This window comes from Bombina bombina, chromosome 2 (genome assembly GCF_027579735.1).
Source record: "Bombina bombina isolate aBomBom1 chromosome 2, aBomBom1.pri, whole genome shotgun sequence".
NCBI lineage: Eukaryota > Metazoa > Chordata > Amphibia > Anura > Bombinatoridae > Bombina > Bombina bombina.
Window position 1 is genome coordinate 1,084,630,835 of NC_069500.1, and position 13,938 is coordinate 1,084,644,772.

Here is a 13,938-nt window from a genome sequence, read left to right on the forward strand (position 1 = left end):
GATCCTAATTATGTTCGGAAGTGAATAAAACAAGCGTTTGCATACTTCAGTATTCGCTTAGAAAACACAAACTGTATAATCAGTCATTTACATAAAGCAGATGGACTCTTGTTTAACCCATATGGAAAGAAAATAGAAGGCTTTGCATCTTTATTTCCCATTTTAAAAAAATACAAAACATGACTTTGGAATACAAACTGTCTCATATACCATCAAAGTGGCTTCTTGCTTGCAAACAAAGTATTTGCCCAATGCAACAATAAGGCACTTAGATAAGATGACCTTTATTTAAAAAAATAAAATATGCAGTGAAGCAACATTCGCAAATAAAAGTCTTTTTCTATGATGTTTCTATGTACAATATTGCACATATTTACATGTTCTGTGTCTTGCTGTTATAATGGGACCTTCGGTTGCCTTGTTAACTTCAATGCCTGAAAGAAAGAAAAAAAGTTAAACTGCAAAAGAAAGTAATTTTCTATTATTTTTAAAAAATAAATAAAACCACTTCAAAACAAGATGTTTTGACACAAGCTTACAAGACAATTTTTTTTTAGATATTTTATAAACTATTAAAGTCCCATAGAAGAGGTTACCAATTCTATATAGAAATATAAATTTATAGCCTGGTTTAACCATATTAAGGATAGAAAGCTTAAACATTATTTTAATAGATGTCTAAACGTAAAGTGGCCAGGAAAACTGTACAGGTTTATAATATATATATATATTATTGCTTCTTTTTTAAAACAAAAAGTTAATTATTACTAAATAGCTTTCTGAACTCATACTATTTAGAATATTTCAATAATATGAATATCTTTCAATAGCTTCAGGCCATGAGAAAGCCTAGAGGGCTAAACAGCTGTCGCTTCTAAGATAGGTCATAGGAGTATATGATGATGCAGGGGACATTTATTTTATTGTTGTTACAATTTTTCAGATCAACTTATATAATTTTTCATAAAAGTCAACTACACCACAAACATTTTCTTTATTTCAAAGGTATTAAAAAAATTAAATGCAGAAAAAAACTATTCCTTATACCTCCCTTTTATACACATATAAAACATTTTGTGATAAATGTTGAAGAAAAAAAGTTTTAGTCCTATATTCTGTCATTAGATTGACTGGTGAAGATTTCCAACTAATCTGTCTCTCATTGGCTTATTTCTCACTGTCCCTACATATTTTATCTATTCTCACCCTATCAGATTAGGTGTCTCTCATTCTTACGCATTTTATTTCTTTGTATCTTCCTCCCTTCCTTCTAACTCAATCATACTCTATTCTTTTACTTCATCCTTTTTTTCCTTCCAAGCCCTTTCTATCTCTATAATATTTGAAATATATGAAAATTCTTTTATAGAAATAAACATTTACTTTAGTCCAAAAATCTAATTCTTTGAATACTTTTCCTCAAATGTATAATAAAAAAATGTGCATTTTTAACAGTTCCATTTTAGATGACATATACAGGAATTAATAGGGACTAGGGAAAAAATGGCAAACAAATAACATAATACCCATAACAGCGTTTATTTCTTATGTCTAAAACAAAAGTGTAGTGTTACACAACTGTATCACCTAAAATAAACTAGTTTGTCATTTCATCATAACATGTAAGAAATGTGCCTGAATAATCAAAATCACATACAGTAGTGGTGTTTAGCATTCTAGAATGAAATTGAATAACTGTCTATGTGTATATGTCTTACTCTGCTTTGGTTTAGAATTTCGAAAACAAAATTTATGCTTGCCTGATAAATCCATTTCTTCCATAATGGTGAGTCATCACAAGTGGAAATATTCCCCTTCTAACTACTAGGAGGAGGCAAAAGACACCCCAACACATAAGAGCTTTAAATCCCTCCCACTTTCCATGATCCTCAGTCATACATATGGTCAAGTAGAAGAGAAAAAAAAAAGCAGGAAAGACAATGCAGGTACTGTCGCCACCTGAACAAAAAGAAAGAGCGGGGCTAGTGGACTTGAAATTAAAGTTATCAGGTAAGCATAATTTTTTTTCTTTCATCAGATGGAGAGAGTTCACAAGTCATTACTTGTGGGAATGAATACCCAAGTTATGGAGTCCACAAGACCACTGTGAATGTGGGTCAAACCACAATTTTGTAGACAAAACCAAGAGATGTTTATTATACCGTTGATGTTCTATCTACTTAGTCAACCTCTTCAAAAGTATAAAGCACAGTTAAAATAGTGCTTGTGAGCCACAATACATTGACACTAATTGCAACATTTCATTATTCAAAATTTGTTTACCTAACACATACAGGTATTTGTATCATGCCCTTTTACTCATTTGTTTAATTTAAACATGCCAAATAATAAGATTTTTCACATCCCTAATACTCATGAGCCAATTACTGACATTATCTGCTCATGAATGGCAGCAGAGCATATTTGTGTACAAGTTTAACCTTTGCAGGGGTTAAAAACCTAGTTAGTCAATAACAAAATGCTCTTACAGATTAGACCAAATTATTATTATTAGATTGAGTGAAGATGTTGGAGATATCAGTTCAAGGGTGGCAAAGTCAGAGAGGGCTGTCCTGCCTAATATAGTAACCAGTCCTTCAGTCATGGAAGAGGGGCACACTATTGTGAACAGTTCTTTAGTCATGCAAGAGGGGCATACAAGTCTGTGCTTGAGGCAGATGTTGGTGGGTAGGAGACTCAATTATTAGGATGGTTGATAGGGTAATTTGTCATCAAGATCCTTTAAATAGAACAGTTTGCTGTCTTCCAGGGGCTTGTGTTAGGCATATTGCGGAGCGTATTGATGCATTGTTAGAGGTATCTGAGTCAGATCCTGCAGTCGTGGTGCATATTTGCACTAATGACGAAATCAGCAGGATATGGAATGTCCTAAAAAATTACTTCAGGGAGTTAGGTAGCAAGCTTTAAGAAAGGACCTCCAAGATAATATTTTTGGAGATATTACATAGTGCTATTTGCTAACCTAGTAAGGCAGAAAGATCTAAGGGCAGTTCATTCCTAGTTAAAAACATGGTGTAAAAACGAGGGGTTGACTTTTTAGAGCACTTGGGGTGACTTTTCACTTGAGTACACTTTGTACAATAAGGATGGATTGCACCTGAATGACATGGGTGCAGGTGTGTTGGGGGAGAGGATGGAAGCACCCTTGGAGAATCTTTTAACCTAGGCAAAGTGGGGGATAGTCAGTCCAAGCATAATAGAATAGACAGATCAGTCTGTGAATATGACATTTCTAGAATATATCAAGAATGGATGACAGAAAGGTACACTTAGTAAAAGTCACATAAGAAAGTTTGGAGGAAAGCACACCATGTAGCAGCAGAAAGCACATGACAATTAAATGTATGACAAGAAATGCAAGTAGCATGACGGGTAAAATAGGGGAGCTGGAGCTCTTAGTTGCAGAGAAGAAAGAAGAGAACTATGATATTATCAGTATAAGTGAAACCTGGTGGGATGATTCACATGATTGGCCAGTTAACTTAGAGGGGTGGAGGAATTTTCATGTATATTAAACCTACAGTAAGGGAAGATATTTATGATGATACAGATAATAATGTGGGTTGAAATAAAGAGTGGGGGAAAAAAAGGCTTAAAAATTATTACCCGGAACATGCTACAAGCCGCCCCTAATATACCGCTCCCAACTTCACCGCCACTAATAAAATGTATTAACCTCTATTACGCCGCTCCCCAACATCGTCGCCACTATAATAAACCTATTAACCCTAAACCGCAAGCCCTCTCGCATCGCAAACACTATTTAAATATTATTAACCTCTAATCTGCTGTCCGCCCACACCGCCGCTATAATAAACCTATTAACCCCTAAACTGCAATCCCCCCCACAACAAAATAAACTAAAATAAACTATTAACCCCTAAACCAAAAGCCCCCCACAATGGAATTTACTAAAATAAACTATTAACCCCTAAACCTAGCGACCCCCTAACTTTATATTAAAATTACAATTTCCCTACACATTAAATTACACATCTAAAAATTACAAAAAGTATCTAATTACAAAAAATAACTAATTTACAAAAACAGACACTAAATTACGAAAAATAACAAACAAATTATCAAAAATAAAATAGAATTACACCTAATCTAATAGCCCTATCAAAATAAAAAAGCCCCCCAAAATAAAAAAAAACCTATAGCCTACAATGAACTACCAATGGCCCTTAAAGGTGCCTTTTGTGGGGCATTGCCCCAAAGATATCAGCTCTTTTACCTGTAAAAAAAATAGAAACACCACCCCAACAGTAAAACCCACCACCCAACCAACCCCCCCAATAAAAAAACAATCTAAAATAACCTAAGCTAACCATTGCCCTGAAAGGGGCATTTGTATGGCCATTGCCCTTAAAAGGGCATTTAGCTCTTTTACATTGCCCAAACCCTAATCTAAAAACAAAAAAACCCTTAAAAAACCTAACACTAACCCCGACGATCCACTTACAGTTGTTGAAGTCCCGCTTGAAGGATCCATCTAGCCGGTGAAGTCATCATCCATGCGGCAAGAAGTCTTCATCCAGACGGCTAAGTCCTCATCCATGCGGCAAGAAGTCTTCATCCAGGTGGCCTCTTCGATCTTCATCCAGTCGGCGCGGAGCGGATCCATCCTGAAGACATCCGGCGCGGAGCATCCTCTTCATACGGTCACCGCCGTATACTGATTCTTCAATTCAAGTGACGCAATCCTAGATGGCGCCCCTTGCGTTCCTATTGGCTGAAAGATTTCAATCAGCCAATAGGAATTAGAGCTGCTAAAATCCTATTGGCTGTTCCAATCAGCCAATAGGATTGAGCTCTTATTCTATTGGCTGTTCCAATCCTTTTAAGGCCCATTCGTAGTTTATTGTAGGCTAGTTTTTTTTTATTTTGGGTGGTTTTTTTTATTTTGATAGGGCTGTTAGATTAGGTGTAATTCTTTTTTATTTTGGATGATTTCGTTTTTTACTTTGTAATGTATATTTTTAGGGGGTGTTTTATTTTTGTGTAGCAAAAGAGCTGTTTAATTTAGGGCAATGCCCTACAAAAGGCCCTTTTAAGGGTCCCCCAAAAGGTCCTTTTAAGTGCCCTTGGTAGTTTGGGGGGGTTTGTATTTTTTTGGAGCAAAAGAGCTGTTTAACTCAGGGCAATGCCCTACAAAAGGCCTCAATTTAAGGGCCCCCCAAAAGGCCCTTTTAAGGGCCTTTGGTAGTTTATTCTAGATTAGGTTTTTTTATTTTGGGGGTGTTTTGTTTTTTTAAGGGTATTAGAATAGGAATACATTTTTATTTTTTTGGATAATTTCTTTTTATTTGTAATGGTAGTTTTTTTATTTTTTGTAATGGTAGGTATTTATTTTAGATAGGTAGTTAGTAAATAGTTAATAACTATTTACTAACTAGTCTACCTAGTTAATATGAATACAAACTTACCTGTGAAATAAAAATAAAACCTAAGCTAGCTACAATGTAACTATTAGTTATATTGTAGCTAGCTTAGGTTTTATTTTACAGGTAAGTATTTCGTTTTAACTAGGTATTATTTAGTTAATAATTGTAAATTTAATTTAGATCTATTTTAATTATTTTAAAGTTAGGGGGTGTTAGGGGTTAATAGTTTAATTTAGGTTGTTGCGATGTGAGGGGCTGGCAGTTTATGGGTTAATAGGTTTATTTAGTTAATAATTGTAAGTTTAAATTAGATCTAGTTTAATTATGTTAAAGTTAGGGGGTTTTAGGGTTAGGTTAGGGTTACGGGTTAATAGTTTAATTTAGGTTGTTGTGATGTGGGGGCTGGCCGTTTAGGGGTTAATAGGTTTATTTAGTGGTAGTGATGTGGGAGGCCAGAGGTTTAGGGGTTAATAGCTTTATTTAGGTGGCGGCGATATCGGGAGCGACGGAATAGGGGTTAATAACTTTAATATAGTGGGGGCGATATCGGGAGCGGCAGATTAGGGGTTAATAACTGTAGGTAGGCGTCGGCGATGTCGGGGGGAGCAGATTAGGGGTGTTTAAACTCTGTGTTTATGTTAGGGTGTCAGGTTTAAACTGTAGTTTCTTTTTCCCCATAGACATCAATGGGGCTGTGTTACGGAGCTTTTGTTTCCGCGATCGCAGGTGTTAGACTTTTTTTTGCCGGCTCTCCCCATTGATGTCTATGGGGAAAGCGTGCACGAGCACGTCAAAACACTGCTGCTTTTGTGTGTGGTATGGAACTCAACGCGGCCATATCGCCCGCACAAGCCAGGTTTTTTTAAACTTGTAATGGCAGCGCTATAGGGGGTTATTTACTTTACCTATAGCGCTCAAAACTCGTAATCTAGGTGAATGAGAGATACTTTGAAACAAACTAGAAAATACAAGCCCATACCATTAACTGGGTTATCTCTAGACTTTACTTTCCCTATAGCGCTCAAAACTCGTAATCTAAGTGAATGAGAGATACTTTGAAACAAACTAGAACATACAAGACCATACCATTAACTGGGTTATCTCTAGAGGAAATTAGAAAAAAACTGGTTAATATTAAGGTAAATAAAAACTCCTGGTCCAGGTGAAATACACCCAATAGTTTTATGGGAATTTAGCACGGTTATAGCCAAACCTCTACTCCTTATTTTTCAAGACATTATCCTCAGACATCCCCATGACTGGCATAAAGCTGATGTGGTGCCACTTTTTAAAAAGGGAAACAGGGCTGATCCAGGAAGCTATAAACCAGTTAGTCTGACATTGATAGGGGGTAAGATACTTGAGGGGATTATAAGGGATTATATTGATGAGTATATCCGTGTAAACAAAATTAGTTCAAATCAGCGTGGGTTTATGAGAAATAGATCATGTCAAACTAATCAAATTAGATTCTACGACAAAGTAAGTAAAAATATAGATAAAGGGGAATCAGTTGATGTGATGTACTTGGATTTTGCAAAGGCGTTTGATACAGTGCCACATGAGAGATTATTGCACAAAATGAAGGGACTTGGAATAGCTGAAAATGTTAGCTCATGGATAAGTAAGTGAATAAAAGACAGGGAGCAACGAGTAGTTGTAAAATGATCATACTCAGATTGGACAAAGCTCTTCAGTGGATTCCCCCCCAGAGATCAGTACTGGGCCCTGTTCTTTTTAATATTTTTATTAATTACTTGGATTAAGGATTAAATAGTAACATCTCTATTTTCACAGATGATACAAAGTTGTATAAGGTCATTAGGTTAGTGCAGGATGAAATTGCTTCAAAAGGGCATTTACAAAAATTAGAAGAATGGGCAGGTACATGGAAAATGAGATTTAAGGGGATATGAAACCCAATTTCTTTCTTTCATTATTCAGATTGTGCATACAATTGTAAGCAACTTTCAAATTTACTCCTACTATGAATTTTCTTCGTTCTCTTGGTATCTTTATTTGAAAAGCAGGAATGTAAGCTTAGGAGCTGTCCCATTGTTGGTTCAGCACCTGGGTAGCGCTTTCTGATTGGTGGATAAATGTAGCCCAAATCATCAAGTGCTACCCACTGACCTTATGAACTTACACAACTTCATCTGCAGAAAATAGAGATGTTGCTATTTAATTAAAGTAAATTGGAAAGTTGCATGCTCTATCTGACTCATGGAAGAAAAAAACTTGGGTTTCATATCCCTTTAAAACTAGAAAATGTAAGGTTCTACATTTTGGAAGTAGAAATAAGCAGGCAACCTATTATTTAAATGGGACTAGATTTAGCAAAACAGAGGAGGAAAGGGATTTAGAAATATTTATAGATAACAAGTTCAGAGAAGGGACGCAAAACTCATAATTTAAGATATTAAGAGAGGTTAGCCAAACTGGTTCTGCTTCTTTAGAAAAAAGGCGCTTAAGAGGTAACATGATTACTTATAAATATATTCAAGGCCCATATACAGAGATGGCGGAAACTCTGTTTATTCCAAGAAAATTGTTTGTGACCAGAGGTCACAATTTAAAGGGACAGTTCACCCAAAAAAAATTCCCATTTAAATTGTTCCCAGTGATCTATTTGACTTGCTGGAGTGTATTAAATTGTTTACAAGTAGCTCCTTTACCCCTATTTTGGCCTTTGAAATAGCTGATTTAGCTTGTGGTTTCCCAACCTATACTAAAAGTTTTGATACTGGAGTATCAGCTATTGAATAGCCTAAGTAAACACAGCCAGCAAAATAATTGATACTCACAGTGTGGTGCAGGATAGTTAAGTAATAACATGATAATTTTCCATTGTTCTCTCAATGTATTGAGCTTTAGTTTTCCAGACAAATATAAGATAAGGAAGCAAGTGTGTGTACATAAAAGTGATAACATAATGAGATCTGATATTACCTGAAGCTCAACCCATTGTAATAGGCTGTGGTTTAAAAGCACAAAACCAGCTACTTCATATACACAAATAAACATGAAAATGCAATTTCTCATACATTTTATACTCTGCAGCTGGTTTAACAAGTCATTGAAATTACATTAATATAAAAACAATATTACAGTGTACTGTCCCTTTAAGGCTGGAGAAAAGGAGATTTAATCTCCAGCAACAAATATTTTTTCACTGTAAATAAAAGTAGTAAATACCAATACCTTAGATACATTTAAAAATGGTTTGGATACATTTCTGGCTAGAAACAGAATTCAGGGATATGATTGCTTGTGTTAAATGGTCCACATTTTTAATTAGATTAATTTAAAGTGATTGTAAACTTTAATGAATTAAAGTGCCCCTGTTTTTAAGATTATTTTTTGATACTGGGCTTTAATTCATTAAAGTTTACAATCACTTTGAAATCAACTGGAGCTTTTCTTGTAGATAAATTAAGATCTGTATAGGTTGAATTTGATGGACTTTAATTTTTTAACCTCATCTACTATGTTACTATGTATATTATTACATCAGAATATCATATTAAAGGGACACTAAACCCAAAATTTTTCTTTAATGATTCAGATAGAGCATGTAATTTTAAGCAACTTTCTAATTTACTCCTACTATCATTTTGTCTTTGTTCTCTTGCTATCTTTATTTAAAAATCAGGAATTTAAAGCTTAGGAACTGGCCCATTTTAGGTTCAGCACCCTGAATAGCGCTTGCTTATTGGTGGATACATTTAGCAAACCAATAAGCAAGCATAATCTATGTTCTCAACCAAAAATGGGCCGGCTCTTAAGCTTTACATTCCTGCTTTTTAAAAAAAGAGAGCAAGAGAACAAAGAAAAATTTATAATAGGAGTAAATTAGAACGTTGTTTAAAATTGCATGCTCTGTCTGAATCATTAAAACATTTTTGGGTTTAGTGTCCCTTTAATGCTATGTAGAAACCAGAAGTCGTCTGAAATTGAAAATAAGCTATACAAACTATAGGTTGGTTGATAAAATATAACATAATCCTTAAACAAAGAAATTGAGCGCAGGTATATTAAGCAGAATATCTCTGTGTGACAGAGGGCAACTTTATGTCTGACTAGTTTCTAGGTTATTGTATTGAATATGTCTTTAACTTGCCCAATAGGCGGTAATAAATGGTATGTGAATTTTAGGTAATTAACTATCCATTTGCAGTTTAGATCTTTAGTAAGACAAAGTTCTACATTATACATTTACCCAGTTACTGTTTGCTTATTTGAATTCTCCCCAGTGCCAGTAATAATTCTATGAGAATAAAGAAGTGAGCTCTGCTATTGGAATTATCGTGCAGTAACAATTGCTTTGTATTCTGAGAAATCACAGAAAAGTATAAACTTTAGAAAAAAAATAACAGTTCTCAAACACATTTGTAACACGGGGAAATGTCACTTGGTGGATGAAACCTTGATTTAGTAAACATTCACTCTTTCTGATTTACTCACACAAAGACTTCCTGCACTTTGAGATTTCTGTCACATTTCAGAAGTAGAAATGCAGTATTCAAGCCTCTAAATATTTAACAGCAGTCCCACATTAACAGTTGGCATAGGTGTCATCATTATTTTCAAAAAGCCACAGGGGGCAAAACAATATTAGAATATGCCAAGGAGGAATTCAGTTTGATTGACTTAATTGCAGTGGAAAGAAAAATAAATTTCATGTGTCTCTCCTTTTTATCAGAAGAAAAGAAATAGTTTAAATAATCACTTTGTTTTTTTCCCCTTGTTCTCAAACAGTCTAAGACTTTTATATTGTTAACACCTTTGTATCAAGGGCTGCCAGAAGCCCCGACCAGTTTTAGAATATCTCTTCATTAACAAACGAAATATACAGAAAAATTAAACTTCACACAAAATAGTTTTAGGTTTTTGTTCATTCTTTTTATAATTGCACATATGTAAATGATATACTGTACATATATATATATATATATATATATATATATATATATATATATATAGTATATAAAGCAGTATTATTATGCATAATTACATATTATGGGCTAAATTATGAGTGGAGCGCTAACAGTTACACACAAGCGAAAAGGGATTTATAGTGGGTGTTTGCAAGCGTCAGATTTTTAGTTTGTATTACAAGTTGAAAGTAAACACAATTGATTGAGCACAATTGAAGTTAACTCGCCTCGGGTTACCCCGACCTCAGGACTCTGCTTAACTGTTTAGTAAAACAAAAAAAGTGTCAGAAAACACATACAAAAATATGTTAAAAAGTACAGTTACACTCATAATAACACTGTCTAATAAATATTATTATAAAAAATAACGCACAAAAAAGTTATGTGTTCAAAGATATGAGGTCTCCAGTGTAAGAAAAAAAATGCAGACAAAGGGCTTTAACATAGAGATATATACATATACATGTCTAAAGATGGATATGTATGAATATATATACACACACACACACTTATATATATATATATATACGTATACATATATATATATATATATATATATACATACACACACACACATACAAAATGTGTGTATATATATATATACATATATACAGGGAGTGCAGAATTATTAGGCAAATTAGTATTTTGATCCTCTTTATGCATGTTGTCTTACTCCAAGCTGTATAGGCTCGAAAGCCTACTACCAATTAAGCATATTAGGTGATGTGCATCTCTGTAATGAGAAGGGGTGTGGTCTAATGACATCAACACCCTATATCAGGTGTGCATAATTATTAGGCAACTTTCTTTCCTTTGGAAAAATGGGTCAAAAGAAGGACTTGACAGGCTCAGAAAAGTCAAAAATAGTGAGATATCTTGCAGAGGGATGCAGCACTCTTAAAATTGCAAAGCTTCTGAAGCGTGATCATCGAACAATCAAGCGTTTCATTCAAAATAGTCAACAGGGTCGCAAGAAGCGTGTGGAAATACCAAGGCGCAAAATAACTGCCCATGAACTGAGAAAAGTCAAGCGTGCAGCTGCCAAGATGCCACTTGCCACCAGTTTGGCCATATTTCAGAGCTGCAACATCACTGGAGTGCCCAAAAGCACAAGGTGTGCAATACTCAGAGACATGGCCAAGGTAAGAAAGGATGAAAGACGACCACCACTGAACAAGACACACAAGCTGAAACGTCAAGACTGGGCCAAGAAATATTTCAAGACTGATTTTTCTAAGGTTTTATGGACTGATGAAATGAGAGTGAGTCTTGATGGGCCAGATGGATGGGCCCGTGGCTGGATTGGTAAAGGGCAGAGAGCTCCAGTCCGACTCAGACGCCAGCAAGGTGGAGGTGGAGTACTGGTTTGGGCTGGTATCATCAAAGATGAGCTTGTGGGGCCTTTTCGGGTTGAGGATGGAGTCAAGCTCAACTCCCAGTCCTACTGCCAGTTTCTGGAAGACACCTTCTTCAAGCAGTGGTACAGGAAGAAGTCTGCATCCTTCAAGAAAAACATGATTTTCATGCAGGACAATGCTCCATCACACGCGTCCAAGTACTCCACAGCGTGGCTGGCAAGAAAGGGTATAAAAGAAGAAAATCTAATGACATGGCCTCCTTGTTCACCTGATCTGAACCCCATTGAGAACCTGTGGTCCATCATCAAATGTGAGATTTACAAGGAGGGAAAACAGTACACCTCTCTGAACAGTGTCTGGGAGGCTGTGGTTGCTGCTGCACGCAATGTTGATGGTGAACAGATCAAAACACTGACAGAATCCATGGATGGCAGGCTTTTGAGTGCCCTTGCAAAGAAAGGTGGCTATATTGGTCACTGATTTGTTTTTGTTTTGTTTTTGAATGTCAGAAATGTATATTTGTGAATGTTGAGATGTTATATTGGTTTCACTGGTAAAAATAAATAATTGAAATGGGTATATATTTGTTTTTTGTTAAGTTGCCTAATAAATATGCACAGTAATAGTCACCTGCACACACAGATATCCCCCTAAAATAGCTATAACTAAAAACAAACTAAAAACTACTTCCAAAACTATTCAGCTTTGATATTAATGAGTTTTTTGGGTTTATTGAGAACATGGTTGTTGTTCAATAATAAAATTAATCCTCAAAAATACAACTTGCCTAATAATTCTGCACTCCCTGTATATATATATATATATATATATATATATATATATATATATATATATATATATACATATATTTACACCCCTCACATTTTTGTAAATATTTTATTATATCTTTTCATGTGACAACACTGAAGAAATGACACTTTGCTACAATGTAAAGTAGTGAGTGTACAGCCTGTATAACAGTGTAAATTTTCTTTCCCCTCAAAATAACTCAACACACAGCCATTAATGTCTAAACCGTCGGCAACAAAAGTGAGTATGCCCCTAAGTGGAAATGTTCAAATTGGGCACAATTAGCCAATCCCCCCCCTGGTTTCATGTAACTCGTTAGTGTTACAAGGTCTCAGGTGTGAATGGGGAGCAGGTGTGTTAAATTTGGTGTTATCGCTCTCACACTCTCTCATACTGGTCACTGAAAGTTCAACATGGCCCCTCATGGCAAAGAACTCTGAGGATCTGAAAAAAAGAATTGTTGCTCTACATAAAGATGACCTAGGCTATAAGAAGATTGCCAAGACCCTGAAACTGAGCTGCAGCATGGTGGGCAAGACCATACAGCGGTTTCACAGGACAGGTTCCACTCAAAATAGGCCTCGCCATAGTCGACCAAAGAAGTTAAGTGCACATGCTCAGCATCATATACAGAGGTTGACTTTGGGAAATAGATGTATGAGTTCTGCCAGCATTGCTCAGAGGTTGGAGGGGTCAACCTGTCAGTGCCCAGACCATACGCCGCACACTGCATCAAATTGGTCTGCATGGCTGTCCCAGAAGGAAACCTCTTCTAAAGATGATGCACATAAAGCCCGCAAAAAGTTTGCTGAAGACAAGCAAACTAAGGACATGGATTACTGGAACCATGTCCTGTGGTCCAATGAGACCAAGATAAACTTATTTGGTTCAGATGGTGTCAAGCGTGTGTGGTGGCAACCAGGTGAGGAGTACAAAGATAAGTGTGTCTTGCCTACAGTCAAGCATGGTGGTGGGAGTGTCATGGTCTGGGCCTGCATGAGTGTTGCTGGCACTGGGGAGCTACAGTTCATTGAGGGAACCATGAATGCCAACATGTACTGTGACATACTGAAGCAGAGCATGATCCCCTCCCTTCGGAGACTGGGCTGCAGGGCAGTATTCAAACATGATAACGACCCCAAACACACCTCCAAGAGAACCACTGCCTTGCTAAAGAAGCTGAGGGTAAATGTGATGGACTGGCCAAGCATGTCTCCAGACCTAAACCCTATTGAGCATCTGTGGTGCATCATCAAACAGAAGGTGGGGGAGTGCAAGGTCTCTAACATCCACCAGCTCCGTGATGTCATCATGGAGGAGTGGAAGAGTACTCCAGTGGCAACCTGTGAAGCTCTGGTGAACTCCATGCCCAAGAGCCAGGGGCGTATTATTGCATAGGCCAACAAGGCCGGTGCTTAGAGCGAC

General features: G+C 36.2%; 1 protein-coding gene across 2 annotated transcripts in view; it reads right to left on the reverse strand.

Annotated features, from left to right (window-relative positions):
• Positions 1-133: 133 nt before the first annotated feature.
• SLC10A7 (solute carrier family 10 member 7) overlaps positions 134-13,938 on the reverse strand; it is a 712,691-nt gene continuing 698,886 nt past the window's right edge. For both annotated transcript variants that reach the window (XM_053703716.1, XM_053703715.1), the window contains exon 12: positions 134-434. In XM_053703716.1, coding sequence (XP_053559691.1) covers positions 396-434 — 39 coding nt within the window. In that variant the 3' untranslated portion in view covers positions 134-395. The remainder of the gene's footprint in view (positions 435-13,938) is intronic.